This window comes from Acipenser ruthenus, chromosome 22 (genome assembly GCF_902713425.1).
Source record: "Acipenser ruthenus chromosome 22, fAciRut3.2 maternal haplotype, whole genome shotgun sequence".
Lineage (NCBI taxonomy): Eukaryota > Metazoa > Chordata > Actinopteri > Acipenseriformes > Acipenseridae > Acipenser > Acipenser ruthenus.
The window spans coordinates 476044-497995 of NC_081210.1; the positions used below are offsets into that span (position 1 = coordinate 476044).

The window sequence follows — 21952 nt, forward strand, 5'->3', positions numbered from 1 at the left end:
ACCCTTGACGTCAATGTGGTCACTATCTTGGTGAACCAGACCGACCCGAAAAGTATCATAACTCACATCTGTGACCTGATGTCTGGAACCAAAATCCATGGGGTGGTTTTTGGGGACGACACAGACCAGGAAGCGGTTGCTCAGATTTTGGATTTTATTTCGTCCCAGACTTTCATACCCATCCTGGGAATCCACGGGGGATCCTCCATGATCATGGCAGACAAGGTAAGGGACAGAAAACATTGGCTTTGATTTGCAAAGGGTCTGTACTGCAGGCAGGATAGGTTTGTATCTCCAAGCAGCGCTCAGCTGTGCAACTCAATTGCTGAAGCAATGCATCCCAGCAGTGAAGCTCATCCATTCACTGTGGAGGAGTTTTGTTCAAGGTGAAGTTGCCTTCCACAGTTAAACATCTTCAGTCTGTTTACTGTGAGTGAAGAATTTCATCTTCCCATTCCTTTGTATTGCTATAATACCTTATTCTAATGTCAAAACATTACAGTAAGCTTGCAGTGTGATGCTTGAAATGTGACTGGCCAGGTTGAGAAGTAAAAATGAAGGGGATTACAATGTATTCAAGGGTTATGAAAAGCATTTAAGGAGATGTGCGTGTGTGTGTCTATATATATATATATATATATATATATATATATATATATATATATATATATATATATATATATAACCAACACAGTTAAAAGACTCATTTGGATGTAAAGGGAATGCCATGGAGTGATGGTAAATTAATCACATTCTATAAAGTAGGTTTCCGTTTCATTAAAGGTGATAACAAGTTCTGTGTTCTGGAAATCTTGTCAGAGGGTATTTAACCACGTTTTGGAGAGAGACTGCTTACAATTAAGCGTGTGAGTTGTTGCTCCCATGGCAGAAGAGAAAACCATCTGTGCAAAGACAACCTCATTCAGAGGAGGTTGGGCTTGAGATCCTTGACATCAGGCAGGCCCCTCCCTGAAGTAAAACAAACTCGCACCCGTCACCCAGCAGCACTGGATTCTAGAGAACGCATTCCTGACAAAATGGCAGGCTGGCGTCTTCATGCTTCACTGGAGTCTCTCCCAGGAGTGTCCGTGGTAACCCTTCCTCGACTGAGTCTCAGCTTCTCATCTGTTACTCCCCCCTGCCTGGGGACTGAGGGAGGTAGCAAGCAGAGCCTGCGTGCTTCAAACAGTACAGAGCTTCCTGTAATAAAGCAGCTCTTTATAGTACAGGACAGGTTAGAAGGCGGGCGGCACAGTCCTGCCTCCCGTTTGCTCCCTAACCCCATTCCACTTGGTCTCTTCCTTAACATGTTGAATTGCAACATGCCTTAAAATGACCATGATAACCTCTACAGCTGAGCTGCTTGAATCAGGAAGTAAGCAGAATAAACAGGCTCACTTGCTGTAAACTGCACAGGCACAAGCAAGGCTTTTATATCCATCGTTAACATCGGCTTCCTTTTGCAAGTGAGTTCTCAAGTTTGTTTGCATGTATTTTGGAGTAATTGTAGAAAGTGTACAAGTGAAAAGCTCTCCAGTTATCCCAGAAACTCATTATCAAACAGAGCAGCTTCAGAAAGAGGCTACAGAACAGAAAGGAGATGGAAGTTACACGTATTTGGACTGTGCAGTACAGTAGGGTTTTGCAAAGCAGAGTGATTTTAATTACAAAGCAGGTCTGCTTGTATTTCAGCAAGCATTGTGATGTGCTCCTTTGCTACCCGCTTGCCAGATCCCTGCTCGAAGCTTCATCTCGCTGTTAAGTTGTATTTCAGAGCCTCAGAGTATTTCAAAGCCTCAGAGACAGTGCTGCTCACAAGAGACTGATCATTACTGCAGAATGCAGCAGGATTGTAATGCAAAAGTCTTTATCTGAGACACCACTAATCCCAATCCTTGGAAGAATCCACCGGGTCCCTAAGTAATTAATCAATGGGCAATGAAACAGGATTGCCATTCACTTCATTCACAATTTCGCTGCGTGATGATCGCACGTTTTTAAGTAGGTAGAGTGAGTCGGGTATTATTCTGAACATACACACCTAATTAAAAAATAAAAATATTCAAACCCGCTAAAGGGAAGTGACTGAAAATTAGACAAAACAATATGTGAATGCAGGTCGCATATATCATCAAGCAAGCTGTTAGCACTGTCTCTTAGCTTCATCTGTGAGGTGATGCTGCTGTCAATGAATCCTCTACAGAGAGAATAGATTCGCTCGTGTTCACTCATGCAGGAAAAGCCTTGAGGGTAATACCAGGTTCAACAAGAACACATTGTAGTGAAGGAGACTGGGTGTACCTCCATGTCTTTAATGGACCAAGGCATGTCCGATATTGCAGGGCCTTGTCTGTCTTTAAATGCAGCATAGTTAATTATTTCTCATTTCCAACCTTAAATCCAAGCATATCTTCTATTTACAAGTAGATCATATTCTGAAAAAAAAGCTCACGACTGTAGCTCCAACAGAAATGTGGCCATTGAGCCCGGGTTCCCTTGACAGGTGTCAGAGAGTCTGTATTTGATGTCTCCCCAGCACACACTAGCAACGCCCACACTCCATGCCGGGGAATGTGTGCTTGATGCATGTGTGCTGGTTATCCCAGAGACGGATTTATTTCAGTAGGGCTTCATTACCATCTCCCTGATTTAGTGCTTTCATAACATTTTCCTGTTTCGGTGCACTTCGTCTCGCGTGTCTCCAGAGTCAACGAGGCACCGTTAATGCATCATGTTTCTAAGATGGGTTGGCAACACCAAGGGACTCAATAAATGGAAGGACAAAATAATTGATCAGAAAGTACGACGATGTTCTAAAAATGAGGCAGGGAAGGGTGATCACTCTCCTGTGGAAAAGAAGATGCATGGCCCTCCTGCTGCCTGGGGTTCATGTGCTGTTTTTGAGTAACACAACTTGCTGCAGCTCTCTGGAGATGCTCGCTGCATATAAAGTACATGCTTCACTATATAACGCTGTTTGGGATACATCTTGGTTTTTCATATGTAACCATTCCAGTTCTGCAGAGAGTAACATGAGTTGCCCCCCATGGATAATGTTAAAAGCAGCTGGAGAATTGTGTGTCAGTGTTAGCATCTCTTTAACGGCACTATATTACACCACAACAGGTCATATTCACAACGCTTAGAGACTGTTTTTAGGAATGATTTTTCTTTTATATTCTCTTAGGTTAAACAGTTTTAAATAAAACAAAAAAAACTGCTAAACCTTCTCCAAAGCAGTTGGAAAAAAGACTTTTGATTTAATTTATCAACACAGTCCTTAACAAAAGCATTCCTTAAAACAGTCCCTAGAGCCCGGTGTTCCATTTCCAACTGGTATTGACAAGCTGAGCATGTTTAGAAACTGGAAGCTCTTTCACACAATGTTGAGATCAGCAGTGATATGGGCACCTGGCTTAATCTGGCCATTTTGCAGAACAGAAGCAATCACATTCCTTTTCAGCTGCAATGCCTCTGAGGACAGTGAATGCAGTGTGTGTTTATCAGAGAATAACCCCTGTTCTCTGCCACTCTAAGACTGATGGGCTGTGTGGGTCTTGCAGAAAGACACTGAGCTCCAGGTTAATGAGGAGTTTGAGGAAAGAGTTTCCCACTGTTATGAAAAGCAGGTTTGGCATTTTGATTGCAGCCTGCTTTTAAAAAGCGCGTAGGCGCTGTGCAGATATGATTCATTCTGTGTTCAGTCTTATCTGTTTTATTTTCAACTAGTTCAGCTGTGCAGCTAACAAAGCCTCATTGACAAGCTAAAAATAGTACAAACCAGAAATGAGTCTTTTGGAGTGTAAGAAGGGTGTTATTTCGGTAACACTTTACATGGCATAAATTAATATTAAATAGATATGCAATTGCATATTAAATGAATGTTAAATTAATATTTAATAGATATGCAATTGCATATTAAATTGATGTTCAATTATTCCTTGTTACTTTCCATTAACATTTAAGTCAGATTAACTGTATTTTCCATTAAAAATATGTATACAGAGCAGTCTGGGCCCTGATCAGAGGCCCTATCTCTCTGGATCAGCTGGCAGGGTTAGTGAAAAGAGCAGAATGTGCACAGTACTGTCTCGGGCTCACTGCTTACAGATTTGTAACTGGTTTTCTTTCACAAATTACTGCTATCATGTCTGTGTTTGCCCAGCAGGTGGCCAGCACTAATCTAGAATACCGATGTAATGCGTTTAGTGCCCAGCAGTGGGGCTATAGCTGTGCACACATTTGCAAGAAAATGAAAGGCACAATAAACTAAAAATCAAAGTGATATTTGTGTCTGTCGAGTATCTTGAGTTTTTAAACGGCTCTCGACCCCCGATCTCCCTCAATGTGCTCAGTGGGGTTACAAAGCAGACCATTCTCGCTTCACTTCAGGAGTAATTTACAGGTTCTAAAGAAGAAGAAAAGGATTAATGCTGATGCGACAGAAATGTAGCCTTGAGTTTCACAGAAATGAGTTGATTGAGTTCATGAATTAACTCTGCGAGCCAGCAAAGAGGCCAACACAGAGAGGCCAAGGCTGACCCGCGTGTAGCATACTGCTTATCTCATTTATTTGCATTGCCAAAGCATGCATACAATAAACAACCATAATAAAAAAAAAAAGTGAGATGACGAATTAACATCCGTGATTCACTCCGCTTTATATCACTTTTAATCAGCACAGCCTGAAGCACGTTGTAGGAGAGTGCATTGGGGTGGGACCCCGTGCTGCAGTTACTGAATGAATCAGCTAGGGAGTGCAATCTGCGCAGTGCGTTATTGGGGTTGCTGTGGTGTGTCTTCACGTTCTGTTCAGATGGACCGCTCCTCAAGGCCCGTGGTGGGAGTCCTAGAATCTCACTGCCCATCGTTTAGTGCCTCCGCCTGCCCACCTGCTCATTGCTCTGCAATGTTAGAAATACCACGGCAGCTTAGTTAATTTAAAAAGACCCTCGGATTTCATTTAAAAAGACCCTCGGGTTTCATTTAAAAAGACCCTCGGATTTCATTTAAAAAGACCCTCGGATTTCATTTAAAAAGACCCTCGGATTTAATGCTGCTCTTTCCATGTTCCTTTGCAAAGTTGTGACCTGAAACGGGACAGTAAATGAAGTGGTCAGTACTGTAGTTTGACATGAAGAGGGGTCTAATGTAATGCCGATAGGTCAGAGGGGACGCCTGCACTTTCCTCGCCTGGGTTCTGGGTGCGTATCGATGACATCCGTGGCCACTTATCTTCTGAATGGCAGCAACACAGAGAAACAGCTCATTGGTTTTAGCTTTAAATCTTCCTTTGCAATGACATCTTCTTAAGAATAGGCTTTTAGTCAATTATAACATAAAGAGGCAGCTGAAATGAGGCAATTTCATGATCACATTTGATGTTCTGCTTTCATGTTTAATTGTGTAACAATGCAGTCTCAATTTGCGATTCCATGTGACACGAATTAATAATATTTTGCATTGGTGTTTTTTTTTTTTTTTTTTAACTATAACCTCCAGTAACTTTTGCAATAGTACAGCAGGTCACACACTTTTAAAGATATATCTAGAGAAATGGTTGTCCGATTGTGATGAAACTTGGCCACACCCTTATAAAAGTTCCCAGTGAAAGCTTGGTAAAGCAGAGATAAACAGAGAGGTATGGTGTAGCATATTAAAAAACATGGCAAACTAAAACTGTGGTAAATGCATAATATAACCATGGGAAAAGCATGGCTTCTTTGGGCTAATGACTTCCTTGTGGGCCTCTGTTCCAAGAACTTATCGTTATTTGTCAGCTTTCTAACAACAGCCAGTTCTAACAACTATGAAGACATCTGTTGCCACATGTTGCTGGTTGGAGTCTTGACTTGAAATCCCAGTGCGTAGATTTAAATATGGATTTAAATAGGGCAGGTGTTCTTATTCTGCAACTGTTTTCAAGTGTTTAAACAGGCCAACAGCTACTTATTTTTTCCATTGCTTGCAATGACCTGGCACCCATCATTGTGTTGCCTTAATCATAAAAAGTGTTTTCACTTTTTTTTTTTTGTGAGGTGTGCTTGTCTGCAAACAAGCTTCCTTCTAGATGGAGCAGCGAAATGCCCAAGAGCCCGAGATACTGGTTTGCTGCCTTTCTATTTTTACTGAAACAATCTTTGCACATTTTAAAGACAGTGCAAAGACCAGGCCACGGTAATCTCAAGGAATTCCTGCTTCTTTCAAAGGATTGTTATACATTTCAGAACTGTGACAGTTGAAGCCTTTGTGGTCATGATGGGAATGTATTGTGGAAGCACTGGATAACTGAGTGTGTAAAGGGATGCAGTATCCCTACAGTAAAAGCATGGTGTATACAGCGGAGTAGCAAAGGCAAAGTGTGTGTGTGGGATTGCATGGTTTACTGCAAAATTACAGAGCACAATGTTCCTTGATAAACATTTCTTAGGGATGGTGTAAGCCAGGCCTGTCTCCAGTCATTTTGTACATTTCTCTGGCTTGTTTGCAACACTTCTGCGCTCTGTTTTCTCCACATGTTCAGTATTTCAGTGCTGTTTTCATCAGCACAGCAGATCGAAATAAACAATCCAATTACCGCGGACTCGCCTGCACGCATTCTAGAAGCCTGGAAGCTATGTCCTGAGCTACAGAGATTTGCGAGCTCTGTTCTGATTTGTCTGGCTACATCTTGTCATGGAAACACAAAGTACTGTGGACTCTGCATCCTAATAGGCTACCTTTCTATTTGCTACCTGTGATTGATCACGTCTCTTATCTGTCCTAGAACAGATAAGCAGGAGGCGTGAATATATTATTGCTACTGTTTATTCAACCGGTTCAGTGATTGAAAAGATTTCTTCATTTTTTTGAAGTTTTGTTCGCTTCATTCTGTAGAGGTCTTGCATTGAATTTTCTTCTTCTTTTAATATGATATTTAGCCCACCTTGTTTCTAGATGTGACAGCAGAGAAGCAGGCCTATTTTGAAAGCAGTAGTTGCTCAATGCAATTTGAGCGTGTGTCTTTTTCTCTCTTTGCATCTTTATCTGTAGTGAGCTGTAATCCCCACAGGTGCCTCCCTCTAATTGTTCAGCAGATATCCAGAACCACTTTGAAACAATTACTGCAGGATGATGAGTGAAGGTGCTTGTTGATAAATGCAGTAAAGTCTCAAGTAAAGTCCTTTGAGTTTCTAGAGCATTCTCACAACTTGCACACGGTACTTGTTTATTTGATTTTACTCAGCTGGGGAATGCAACTAACATGATTTCACTCCCCAGCGCTCGTACTGTATTCTGTTACTGAGCCACGAAACGTGGATACAAATCAGCATTGTGCTTATAAGGAAATTTTGCAAAAACACTTGGCACTGGTACTCAGGAGACAGAACCAGTAAGGAGAGAATGTGCCTGTGCCTGGCAATGCTGTTCGTAAAAAGGGAGCCCAATTGAGAAATGCACAGTACAAAAGAGAAAACAAGACATTAATTTAATGATTATGATTTCTGGGCAGAGCACAATTAAAATGACATGTATGCTTCAAATGATTGTGGTTTTTTGTTGCTCTCCCTAAAAGTGACAATACACCAGTAGCACCAGCATATTATCTATAGTACATTTCCTTTATTTCATGCTATCAGATTCTATTCCGCAGTGCTAGCTGAACCTCTGCTGAATGCATCTTCAGCCCTGATATCCTCTGATTCTTATTTAGCCGTGCACGTGTCTTTTCTTTTCCTAGCTGCAGCTTGTAAACTACTTTTTGTTCCACTTCCTCTGCGTTTGTACAAGTAGGTCTAGAGGACGGGAAGATGAATGATGAAAGGCCTGTGTTTTCATAGGATCATGCTTGACAAATGAGGCAGCAGTGCGGAGAGCTCAGGAGGGTTCCAGAGGTAGGTCACAAACCCCCAGGAGGCAGGCTGGAAGTCATTGTGATGGTCTCCCAGCTGGAAACTGGTTCAGAGAGCAACTGAAACAGGGGCAGAGCGAGGGGTCATACAGAGTGACCCACAAGCAGCTTTTAACAGGGATTCCAGCTAGCCAATTACTGCCAGAAATCTTCCTCAACATGCGCAGCACTTCACTGTAGTCTATGCTTAGTATAGTTTTAGCAAACATGCATGTTAGGGTTACCATATGACTCCATGTACACTAGGACAGTTTGGGACAGTTCATCTCACAACCCAATGCATTCTGGTAAGTGTAGTCCTGCTGTGAAAAGTACACGAGGCAGCTATCACATACCAGAATGCATTGCGATGTGAGTTGAAAAACCTGAGCTGTAAGATCTTGTATCACTTTTCTTAATAAAACCCATTGATTTGAGATAGGTTTAACTGATTTTTATGAACCATACTGGTTTTCAAAGGAATGCAAACACTGGATATCTCCGAATCAGGTTTGCCTTTTATCGTTGCACACTAGATTTATGTTAAACTCACATTAAACAGACTGCATTCAGACACAGGCTCTTGTGTCTGTGAAATGTCAGCACCCCAGGCATTTACCCATTTCTAAAGCAAAACGAGGCTGCATTCTGTCAGGCATTGTGCATTAAAAGACCTTTTAAAATGTGTGGGCTTTTTTGCTTCAAAAGTAAGTACCCAAAGGCAAAGATTTTGAACACACTGATAGTTCAAATTTCATGGTACATCTTCTCGATTCACGGGGGATCCACTAGCAGAGCTCGTCAGAGTTGTTCTGCATCCAGCGCTGTGCAAAACACATGTACTTTAGAAAAAAAAAAAAAAAAGTGGTTTCCAGCTGCACTAAACTGGTTCTGCAGAGTCTCATGATCCCAGCAGAGAAAGCATTGTATATTTCTTTGCCAATTAGGCTTTAGCAGAGGTGCCTGTCCTGCACTTTTGCATGGAAACAGATTTTGAGAACGCTGATCCAATTTTGCTTTGGGACTTGGTATGAGTATTGCTTTTGGGTACTGTCAGTCCAGGAGCTTTTTGAGAAAATAACAAAGGCAGGATTAAAAAATAATAATATTTTCAAAAATATATTATTTAGAAACACCTGGGCGTTCATTAAGCAAGGATTTGTGCAGCTGCATATCAAACACCGAGCTTCAGGGACCCAGACCCTTTGCACGGTGCCCTGGAGAACTCAAAAGCAATTCACTACTGCAAAGAGAAATCATTACTTTCAATCGTAAGTCTTTGTTACTGTTTGAGTGTCGGCTGCTGCTCTGTGTGTGCTGGTAGGTTTCCAAGCACGCTGCAGTTCCTGCAGTTTGTGAAACGCACTCTCTTCTGTTATGTGTAAAGCGCCCAGCCAAGCATGTCATGTCAGAAGCAATACGGGACGACTTTAATCTGTGTATGGCCTTGACAACTGCTTGATCTCAAACACATTTTTTATGATGGTGTCCCAGCTCGTTTCGCCATGAGATCACCTGGACCAGCCTGTTTAATTCAGCTATAACTACAGGGCGTGTCACATGAACAGTCATTCTGGTAAGTCAAATCTGAGACATGAGTACCGTCATTTCATTCTTTAGTTTTACAGCTATTGCACGGTGAGTGTTTTGGACTTTCCTTTTTTAGAGACCTGGATTTTAATAAAGAAAGTGAGTGATGTGCTCCATCCTGAGGCCGGTGTTTCTAACTGTCCACCTGGACAGCATGCTGGAAACATCCTTGCTCATGACACCTGCCTTCAGCTCAGTGGCTGGGTTTGATTTCGCCCAGAAGACTAAACGGAGCAAACGCAGCAATATTCCTGTCTTTTATTGATGCCTCATTTCAAAGGGATCTGTACTGGTGATCTTCATTTTGATTTACAGCTTCGTTACCGCAGAAAGTGTTGTGAGTGGGTTTGTATTTACACCAGTCCCAGTCCAATAACTTTGATTGCCAAGTCGACAGCTACAGTATGATTAAACTCTAAAACGCTGGTTCAAATCAGTTTCTGCTAATATTACTCCAGTGAATAGAACTGGGTTTGCCTTCAACGAGCAGCTACTGCAAAAGATCTCGAGCCGTTAATCACAGATTTATAACCCGACTCGTCTCCGCTCCTCTCAACACACACTGCCCAATCGGGTTAGGATTCCTTTAAAAAATCACTAAGATATTGACTTAGGGATTTCTTTACTGTAACTACTACATCCTACTCTTATTATGTAAACACCTTTATTTATATTATGATATGTTACACAACAGTAAATGCTGCTGGCACAGCACATAGCGTCACCCGGAGGCCAGTTGTTGTAATTGCACTGACATTATATCAATTCTGTTTATTCGGCTGGGGGATTTTTGTAAGAGAGAGGAAATGCATTTCTTATTCTGCCGAGTGACAACCAAGGCTTTAAAAACAACTACTAGTTTACTAACAATAGAAAATATGCAATCCTCTCCTATTTTTTTTAGCTTCCTGTTAGCTGGTCACTTCCTATACTATAGATCAGATTCACTCCAGTGGTTTATCTCCAATGTGATCATGTGACATTCCGCACAGGAAATGATAAGGTACCAGGAAGGAGCAGTTTACACTTTTAGTCTACTAAACGGAATACTGTAGGGGGCAGTGATGATAATATAGATAATAGCTATTGCTAATAAGAGGCGAGAAACTTATTTAGTAGAAAGTCTACCTATTTAGTCCAAGTAGATTTGCTGTAGTTTTCCATAGCAAAAGCAGAGCAAGGTATAATGAAGCACAGTGGAAGCCTGATAAAGCACGGGGAAGCATTGTAAAGATCAGAAAGGGATGGTAAAGCATATTTAAAAACATGGCAAACCATGGTAAACTAAGCACGGGGAAGCTTGGGCAAAAATACCGTAGTCAACGTTTCTTTTGTTTGTTTTTTTTTTTTTTTAAGGAAACACAGCTGAATACAAAAAGGCTCAAATAACAAAGACCTGTAACTACTCTCAGTAGCGAAGATGCAATTTATATTCTTGAACTTTTTTCTTTTGTTTTCCACAATGCAGTCATGTCTTTTTCTTGGGGCCAAATGCCATTAAGTTAACAGCGCGATGGGCATGTCTGCAATGTCTGGGAAAAACTGACGTGCACAATAGGTCAGTCTATTCACAGGTGGAGAAATGTGAAATGACACGACAGCCCAGTGAACTGGAAGCTCTCCCATACTGTTTGATGAATAGGAAAGTGGCTATCAAAAAATAGCAGGTTTCAGCAACACGTTATCTGTCCATTGGTCACAGCGCATGCATTTCAGCAGCACAGGTATTTCTTGAGCTAACTGAGACCGGCAGGTGCTGGCTCACATCGCTGAAGGCCTGCTGTTTCTTGGAGCTTTGTAATTTGTTTGCCGCGTACCTGAGCTGTGTGGTCCAGTGGTTAAAGAAAGGGGCTTGTAACCAGGAGGTCCCCGGTTCAAATCCCACCTCAGCCACTGACTCATTGTGTGACTCTGAGCAAGTCACTTAACCTCCTTGTGCTCCGTCTTTCGGGTGAGACGTAATTGTAAGTGACTTTGCAGCTGATGCATAGTTCACACCCTAGTCTCTGTAAGTCGCCTTGGATAAAGGCGTCTGCTAAATAAATAAATAATAATCATAATAATCCCTTACCGCTGGAGTTCAAAGCAGGCAAAGCAATTAACGCAGACTGCCCTGACCTCTCAAGGGAATGAGGAAATGAATTCAATCCACGCGTCTTTAAGCCTCTTGAGGTTGTTTTTGGGTCCCAGGTTCAGTTTTTAGCTCTGCATTATGAAGGTTACCAGGATTTCTCCATCTCATTGCTCCCCCTGTCTGTCTGATTTCTGGAAGCTGGCTGAGCTGGAGCGCTACAGAGAAACCCATCTGAACCCTGGACGGAGGTCAAGTGTCCTGCGTTCCATTCATGCTGCTAGCGCGACACATGATTGATGCCTCCTGTCTAATTCACATTAAATAAGTAAACAGCACTCAGTGTCTCTCAAGGAGCCTTTCCCTTGATAGCAAACTGGGATACAGACAGAGAAAGGTCAGGAGCCTGCAAAAATATCAGGTAACCTTAACTGATCTGCCAATCAATCAACCAATCCCTTTATTTATTACCATATAAAAACACAGCTGAGATCAAATCCTCATTTACAATGGTGACCTGGCCAAGGAGACTCAATCTGCAGCAAAGGCAATGTACATTTAGGATCCCAAATAACAACATAATGAACATGTACAGTAAATAAATCACATCCAAAACAGCAACATAAATAAGTAGCAACTTTAAAAGCACATTCAGTGCAGAGCCAACAGTTATCGGACGAGTCAGTCAATAGCAAGTGACTCAAAATGTTTGCAGAAACTGAACTGGTTCATTTCAGATCTTTTGTAAGCATCCCAACTATCTGCTGCTGCAAATTCAAACGAGTCTGCCATATGTAGATGAGACCGTAGGAAGTGCCAAATGTACTCAACGCATCAGATCTGAGCTGGCAGTTTATAGACGAGAGAGTGCATCGGTCCTGGAGATAACCTGGAACCTTGCCAATGGGTGCTCTATCTGCTCGTTTCAGGTGTATGCATGTTGGGTATATGAAGGAAGTCTGCATAAGCAACGCAACCACAATGTTTTAGACCCCAAACAATACAAGTCAAGTCACTGACTTTTGTTTCAGTCTGTTTCTCTGTAGCACACAGAGGTGTTTTTTTTTTCTTGAGATGAATAATTATAATCATAAGGTCAAGATATTTTATAATTATAAAGTTAATAATTTTTTCTAGCTACAGGCCATGCAATAAGTGGAAACAGCTGCCTTGAAGCTTTGAATTACATCTGGATTTCAAACGGAGATAAACTATAAGGTTACATGTATTTGCTTACGATTGTAAGTCGCCCTGGATAAGGGTGTCTGCTAAGAAATAAATAATAATAATAATAATAATAATAATAATAATAATAATAATAATAATAATAATAATAATAATAATAATAATACATGAAGTGGTACCCTAATGCATGTTATGATTTAGTGGCAGCAGTGTGGAGTAGTGGTTAGGGCTCTGGACTCTTGACCAGAGGGTCGTGGGTTCAATCCCTGGTGGGGACACTGCTGCTGTACCCTTGAGCAAGGTACTTTACCTAGATTGCTCCAGTAAAAACCCAACTGTATAAATGGGTAATTGTATGTAAAAATAATGTGATATTGTAAGTCGCCCTGGATAAGGGTGTCTGCTAAGAAATAAATAATAATATGATTTGAAGTGCTCTCTATTCACAGCCCTTGTGGTGCTGGTTCCAGTGGCATTAGACCCCCACATATACGGAATCACACTACTCTATTCCTAGGACGGCCATTTATTCATTTACAGAAGTTTTTAATTAACTTAGTATATATTATTATTAATTGCTCATTTACCAGGCACTTTTATCCAAAGCGACTTACAGGGACTAGGGGGTGAACTATGCATCAGCAACTGCTGCTGATCCAACATTATCGTGCAAATTTACCATGTTCCCCCTGGGTACTCTTGTAGGGGTTCAGTTTAATGACCAGTTGCACCACATAGGTAAAGTATGTACATATAAGTGATGGAAGTCAGTGTGCTTAAGGGTTTAACACAAACTTGTTTCGGGGGTCTGCCTATCATACGGTTTTTAAACATTTAATCATGTTCATGATCTGTTTAATTTCTTTAAGATTAAACCCGTGCTTTCTTCTCTTAACGAGGGGCACGTTTAATACCTTCAGGATTATCAGGTTTTTTGGAAATAAATGAAAGCCATCTGGTTATTCACATTTTTAAAGCTCCATTTCTTTGCAATGCCTCCCTCCATATGTCTCTTCAAACACATCAATATGCAGGGGAGTAAGATGGGAATCCCACACACTTGAAATACAGACAACGAAGACATTCCTTTTAATAGATTATTTCTCAACAGATTTGATTTATGAATTTGCAGCAGCCTAGCCATGGGTAGTTAACAGAACCCCTTCATGTTTTATTCCTCTCCTTTGGTAAAATGGGTAGTTATTCCCAATCTCTGAACTAGAAGACCTGTCCTGGACTGTAGGTTAGGCTCCTCAGAGATACTTAGTGGAACCTGCATCTTTGCATTTAGATCACAAGTACATTAGGGTGATCAGTATTGCACTGTGTCCCTTATAAACATTTACCACAGTTAAAGAATTATTATTATTATTATTATTTATTTCTTAGCAGACGCCCTTATCCAGGGCGACTTACAATTGTTACAAGATATCACATTATACATTATTTCACATTATTTTTACATACAATTACCCATTTATACAGTTGGGTTTTTACTGTAGCAACATTGAAATGTGTCAAAGAAGCAGTGTTCCTGGTACAATATGATGAAAAGAAAGCTAACAGATACACGCTTTGTCGTAACGAGTGAAAATCAATGGGAATGCATCTCGAGGAAAGTTTTATGGAATTATTTTGTTGGCTTTATGTTCTTTAATCTAAACAGACTTTTAATCAAATAAATCAAATACTAATAATTCTTATAATATCTCAGGAGGTAAAGCTTTGTGATGATGGCCCGGTTTCACAGGATGTACAAACAATCCTCTTGGATCTATACATTACTTCCTCAAAGTACAACACATTGATCTAAAGCAGGGGTGCCCAATCCTGGTCCTGGAGGGCCGGTGTCCTCCTGGCTTTTGTTCCAACTGTCCCCTAAATTACTTAATTGGACCAATCAAGCACTTATTAGAAGCTTAATTGGTCCAATTAAGCAATTTAGTGTACAGTTGGAACAAAAACCAGGAGGGCGTCGGCCCTCCAGGACCATGATTGTGCACCCCTGATCTAAAGGCTCTCTGGAGCTGCAGGTCCAGTGTGGTTTCAGCACCATGGACAGCTCCTGTTCGCAGGGTTTTGCCAGCTATACTGATGGTGTGCTGTCATTCTCATTTCACTTGTAACCAACCCCCCCCCCCTCCCCTTAGTGAATACTGTGCTCTCACTCCTGTCTGCATAACTTCTACTCTCGTAGCCTAGTCTCTTCCCTCCCCTCTCTCCCTTCGACACAGCTGAGCTCGTTTGACCAGGGTCTATAAGGTGCAGTGCAGTACAGACTTTAACCTGCTGCTGTTTCACCTCTTTGTTTGTACGGAAGGGGGCGTGTTTGTATTTTTATCTTCTTTTCATCCTGTCTTTTCCTTTGCCTTAAGCCACATTTCTCCAGACAGCAGCTTCAGAAACCGGTGTGCACTAATTTGATTAGATTCCTCTGCTGCTTGTTAACAGGGAGAGGAGTAACCTTGACGATGTGATTATCAAACCTGCTTATCTTATTTTCTGCATTTGACTGATGGGTTTCATCTGGGGCTGTGTGCAAGGAGGAAGCATATTCTGGCAGGGTTCTATTCTAGCTGGGTTCTATTCTAGCAGGGTTCTATTCTAGCTGGGTTCTATTCTAGCAGGGTTCTATTCTAGCTGGGTTCTATTCTAGCAAGGTTCTATTCTAGCTGGGTTATATCTGTTATCAGTGCAGCTGGATCACACTCGTCACACACACACACACACACACACACACACACACACACACACACACACACACACACACACACACACACACACACACATCTCTCCCTGGGGCTGTCGGCACATGGAGAGGAAGCAGAGGAGAGTTATTCTGCTGACCTGCTTATTTTTTGTTAACTAAATAAATAATCTATGATCTCTTTCTGTAACAAGTTGTTTAGAAACAGCACTGGACAGGAGCTTTGATTAGATCCCTGTCAATATGAGATGGCACAGACGACTGATTGCATTGTACTGCAAATGTGTTTCCGCTTCTGCAGGACTGGAGAGAGTTCTTTTGGTATTGAAAACGTGTTCTATAAGGAGAGAATCCTGCAGGAATCTGTTTGCTGCAAATCTTTCTAAATAAATAATGATGAGATCTCACACTGCTGAGAGAGAACGGGAGATAGACTGGCTTTATCTGCAAAGCTTTCATGCCAGATTGGAGACAGTCTTCTGTGGACTTCTGAACTGTAGTCTCAGCACCCCGTGCTTCATCTTCCATGTGCTCCACTTACAGGAACAGCATTCGCCTCTCAGGTTAAAATAATTCAATCTCTTCAGTCCAGAAGAAAGACTGGAAAGAGGGGGCTTGATTTGAAGTCTTTAGAATCATAAATGGTCTAGATAAAGTTAGCCCAAGCATGGCCGTAACTAGCTATGAGGACAGTGAGGTCGTGTTCTCGGTTGTTTTTTTGCATCATCAATGCTGATGCTCATGTAAAAGACTCCTTTGTTTTCTCTGTTGGTTTGCTGTGTAACATAGATTTTCAGGGTGAATAGTAAATACCAAGCAGTCATATCTATACTGCAGCTAAAGCTTGAAACCTGAGTGTGACCTCGGCAGAATGTCAGCTCTGGTGATGGCCCTGAACCCAAAACACTGCTTCAAATTTAGCGCAGTGAGACGAACAAGAGGGCATCAACGGATGCTGAGTAAAAGTACATTTAGAACAGAAGGGAGGAAGCACTTTTTACACAGAGTTATGAAACATGTAAACACCTGGTTTCAGGAGTGTTCAGGTGGAGATTACCCTTCATTTTTTTCTCTTCAAGTTCTCATCGTGTAGCGATGGGACACTAATCGCTGTGTCCTTCTCTTGCAGTGGGGTTACACAACTGGTGCACTTTGAGCTGTTTCTCCTTCTTTTAAGCGGAATTGAAAATCGGAATTGATCACCACTGAACCAGGTCCCACTAAAAGAAGAATCTGGCAAGAGGCTCACACCACCCCAGCAAACAACACAAAACACAATAAATAAGGGTTAACAAAAACATAAAGCTTGAAACATAAAACTCAGCAGTAACTCAGCAGTCACAGATGTGCAACGAGTCGACCCTACGGCTTAAAGCAACCTGAGCTATGAACCGTTCTCATTTGATCTTTTATTGAAACTCATTTCGGTCACTGGCTGCTTCAATAAAATGTCTTTGTGTTGTAGTGAAATACCTCACTCGCTCCAGTGTTGCACTTAGTTAAAGAATGGTATTTAGTATGATAACAGCACCCAGGCAGCTAGCAGTCCTGGAGCTCGAGTGTATTTGATTGCAGTCAAGTCTGTGCTTATGTTTGCTGTGGATATGAATGTGGGGACATTTAGGGGCATTTAAAGTGTTTAGAACAAGCCTTCATCCCTTCACTGCGTGCTGAAACCATGGAAACATATTCTCCAAGCTCTCCCTCTGAATTAACAGGTCCTCAAAGGGCAACATACCCAGATAATATCAATAATATGTGCTCGGTGCACTGAGGAGAGCTCTGTGTTTTACTCTGCGCTGCTGTTCCAGTGTGCTCGGTGCACTGAGGAGAGCTCTGTGTTTTACTCTGTGCTGCTGTTCCAGTGTGCACTGAGGAGAGCTCTGTGTTTTACTCTGTGCTGCTGTCCCAGTGTGCTCGGTGCACTGAGGAGAGCTCTGTGTTTTACTCTGTGCTGCTGTTCCAGTGTGCACTGAGGAGAGCTCTGTGTTTTACTCTGTGCTGCTGTCCCAGTGTGCTCGGTGCACTGAGGAGAGCTCTGTGTTTTACTCTGTGCTGCTGTTCCAGTGTGCACTGAGGAGAGCTCTGTGTTTTACTCTGTGCTGCTGTCCCAGTGTGCTCGGTGCACTGAGGAGAGCTCTGTGTTTTACTCTGTGCTGCTGTTCCAGTGTGCACTGAGGAGAGCTCTGTGTTTTACTCTGTGCTGCTGTTCCAGTGTGCACTGAGGAGAGCTCTGTGTTTTACTCTGTGCTGCTGTTCCAGTGTGCTCGGTGCACTGAGGAGAGCTCTGTGTTTTACTCTGTGCTGCTGTTCCAGTGTGCTCGGCGCACTGAGGAGAGCTAATGATCTCCCAGTAGGTCACAACAAATTTTCCACAAGCCTGTGGAGCTGCAGACCAAAAATAAGTGAAGGTACTTTAGGGATTTTGAAATGCCATCATTAATTCTGCAGTCTGATTTTGGAATAATAAGCTTAATAACATGCCCATGAGCCATTTCACAGGGTTGCGCATAAACTCAAAATGAAGGTTTTGTGTGCATTGCTGGGTAAGAATATGTGTAAAATCAGGGGAGACACATGCCAGGGGCTGTGGTTGAAAACCTTACATTGTGCTGTAATATTGCGGTAGAGCTGGGATTTGAACCCAGGTTCCTCTGGGTCTCTGTCCCTCTTGGCTACACTGCCTCTGGAGGGGGGGGGGGGGGGGGGGGGGGGGGGCGGGCAGAGGCAACCCTGGACTGTGGACTGAGCCACACACCCACCACCCAAAGTGATGTGCTATTGCTTTCTGTGGATATAAAACCAGTTAGGTTTAGTAACAGGAGCTCAGAAATTCACATCCTTGGCTGCATTTCATAATGGTGAGGGCGCGAAACAGGGGCAATTACAGATATTTTTATAACCAACGACTCCCTCTTACTGTCAACTGATCTACGAGCTTAATCATTAGCGAGCACATATTAACGTGAATTGCCGTGTTAGACAGACGCTCCTCTAGCTTGAAAGGATTTAATTGTTTTCAGGGTGCAAATGAAGGCTCAGAGCTCCAATATAATACAGATACCCAGAGTGCAACAATCACTTAGTTAATGCAGGTCTGTGACATCACAATGAAGGCTTGTCATAGGCTTTTTATCAGTGCTTGATTGAGTTGGGTTTTCAGAACACTTCAGTGTTCTGTTTCCTCTCAGCCTGCTGCTTAACAGATACAGCAGATGCATACCGGCAGTCTAACATCAGCTAAGTCAAATTATAGTACAATATTGATAGTTCACTTTGAGTATGTTCGACCCCACTTTGTAACTAGATTCCATTTTTCTTTCCGGCAGCACATACTGTACTACATATAAAAAAAACCATGGCTTGTGAGGCTGGATTTCAAAAAAATATATAATATGGAGGGGTGGCTAAGCATTGTATCAGATGTGATCCAGAAATGGGCTTCAATTGTGAGTCTTGGCAGCAGGAGCAATGAGAATGGTAGAAAGAATGGATAAATGAATGAATGACTGCCTGATTTACTACAGAGATCAAGGGTTTAGCATTCGAAAGTGGGATATTTTATGAAGGATACAGGGATTCAGAAGCTGGAGAAGTCTGTGGCTTACTTGGGTTCCAAATCACTGGTTTTCAGTCACAGGGGGTTTTCAAACAGAGCTCGGCAAGTGGAGCAGTGAATTTAATTAGACACAGAGTGGGAGTCTTGATCTCCGGCAGACACAACGATCCGAATCCAAATAAAGGACTGCCTTAACGTGGACAGAAAAACCTACAGAAAATAAAAATACAGAATTGAAGGGAGACCGACTGCAAAGTACACTTTAGATGTCAGTCGACTCCCTGGCCAATGCAGACGGGCGATGCTACATGTCAGGAGCTGGCAGGCAGTGCCCACAATTAAACTGGCGCTACCTGCGCTCAAACCTGTCCCAGCAGATGCCACTTTGATCATGAACAGAAATCTCCGAGGAAGGGTGGGGATGAGCAGTAAAGGGTCTAACAAGGCCCCTGTTGGCCGGGGGTTTGAAGTGCGTTGAGTAATTCCCGGATGTGTGTTTCCCCCGTCAGTACAACTGAAGCTTTGCAAGAGCTGTTAGCCTGGAAAAGCAGAAGAGGTCTTCAATTCAACATGACCTTGGCAACTGCCTTTGTGCTGAGGCGATACACCATCATTGGCCCCAGCACAGACCCTTAATCCCTCTCTTCTAAGGGCTCCTATAGCAAGCCTCACAAAGGGTTTTACATGTGTCTCTCTTAACTCTCATTACACAACAACCTACTACTGGTGTCTTTTCTATCTCCACATATAAACATGCCCAGACACATATAAACATGCCCTATTTAGTCTGTTATTTCTGGGTTCTTTCTGTAAAGTTGCTTAATAGTAAATTAGTATAACAAGTAAAGAAGTTCATGCACTTCGATTCTAGTACAGCAGGCTTTTTTTCTTTTTTTTTCTTTTTTACACCAATGGGATCTCTGCAGAGTACAGGTATGCACATAAGATTAACATTTTCAAGCAATTCAGGTCTGGTGTTAAACTGTTTTCATCCTCCAACCAGATCCTGAGAAGACAGCTACAGTGTGTGAGATAAGACACTCATTGGACTCGTTTGGTGGAAGTAAATAAAGAAAAGGTTAATAAAATGAATTAAAATCCCAAACTCATTTGTATTTTAGAGGAGCTTGCCTGTATTCATTTGGTTTCTTATCTTACATAAATTGCATCTCATCCCCCTATTAATTGTACAAGCGATCCCTCAAGATGGATCCGGTATACCAGGTCCAGTCTTAATAACGAGAGTGTGTTATTAACAGAGCTTATTTTACTCACCTCGAAGGGCTTCGATAACATTTCACTCTGCATGGTATTGGACTTTTCATAGCCCAAGCTAACCAAGCCTGGCAAAATGCAAATAGGATCATTTTCATTTTTCTATTCAGAGATAATGTAGGTACAGTATGTGACAAGATTGCTGTGCAAAGTCCTATTCACACGGAAAAGGCTGTACATGACTTGGCTCTGAGTGTTGTCTTGGGTATTAGAAATTGATTAGTGAGTTGTCTTGTATGTTGTTGAAAGGGAATTGTCACTTCAGTCTTTGGTTGTAGTTGTACCCACAAGAAAGAATACTGGCCTGTTTCAGAAAGGTGAGCACATATACCCACGGTCTCTCTCTCTCTCTCTCTCTCTCTCTCTCTCTCTCTCTCTCTCTCTCTCTCTCTCTCTCGCTCTCTCTCTCTCTCCAATGTTTTGCAGAAATTATTTATGCCTTCATATTGGTTTCAGTATTCAGTCTGATTTGCTGGGGGTGCAAGCAGGGACTGATTCTAGTTGCTGAACTAGCCCCTGGCGCGTGCCTGGTGGGGACCTGGAGCATGAATAGAGTGTCCAAATAATCTGTCACAGCTGGTTACATGCTTTGACTCGTACAGTCTTGGCTATTCCATCTCTTTTTGCTTGATATCCCATTTCTCACTTGACAGAGTCGTGTGCACATTGTACATCTCAAAGCTACGTGTTAGAGACGTGTTTATGAGGGTTCAGCCCATTCAATGCCTTTTAAACACTTGAAACAAAAGCGTGACAGCAAGAAATGATAAGGAGTAAGGATTGCTCGCCCGGCTCCAGCCTATATCAAACAGTCCTGCAGCTAAAGGGTTTAAGGAGTGAGACTGAGAAAAGGGCTAGAATATAGAACTGCAGAGGACTGATAATTAATTCACTGATGCAGTTTGACTTTGCAGCGCGAGATAAACTCAAAGGAGGGGGGTCATCTTAAAAGCCCCCCTCAAGACACGAGGCACACAAAGAGAAAACAGAAGAGGGTTTACAGCGGGTCCTGAACGCAAGGAAATGTCAGAGGAACAGAATCAGGGTTGCAGAGTAATTTAAAGTGAAAAGGAACAAAAAAGGCTAAGGCACTTTCAGCTAACTGGTGACCTTTTTCTTCTTTGAGATGATTTTACTGGACTGCGTAACGTGAGACTATCTCATATGCTTGGCATCAGGACAAGCCCCCCCAAGAGGTATGGCATTGCATTAGCAGGGTTATGTGGAGTTCTCACACCGGATTGGTGGCTCTGATCCCTTCCATGTGCTGATTTATCCCAGCGTATAAATGTGCTGGTCACGATCAGCCTCAGATAAAGAGGCATGCTGAGCAATAGTTGCAAAGGGATTACCCTCGCTCTTGCAGAACCAGGGGCTAATGAAGGGGGGAAGAGAGTTTAATAAGTTAATGCGGAATTCAATTAAAAGACAGCATTAGTGCTTTACATACTTTGGACTGAAACGAGTTAGAACTGGCAGCGTTGCCCGGGTAATTAGGTCTTTTTTTTTTAATTCATTATGTCCTTCTCATTCTGCTTATTTTTAATTATGATATATTTTTTGGTACTTTTTTGGGTAAGCCAATGCAGACACACACAGGGATTTTTTATCTGATTATACCCAAGTGAAATCCAAAGGCTTTAATAGATTGAGCTGACATTCAGCAGCTTGACCTGCAGTGGCAATGATGAGGTT

At 42.1% G+C, this 21952-nt stretch overlaps 1 protein-coding gene across 2 annotated transcripts in view; it reads left to right on the top strand.

The window, feature by feature from the left end:
- Nucleotides 1-21952, top strand: part of grin2aa (glutamate receptor, ionotropic, N-methyl D-aspartate 2A, a) — an 81153-nt gene that overhangs the window by 4355 nt on the left and 54846 nt on the right. For both annotated transcript variants that reach the window (XM_034926992.2, XM_034926991.2), the window contains exon 3: nucleotides 1-225. This exon is cut by the window's left edge and continues 198 nt beyond it. In XM_034926992.2, the coding sequence (XP_034782883.2) occupies nucleotides 1-225 (225 nt within the window). The remainder of the gene's footprint in view (nucleotides 226-21952) is intronic.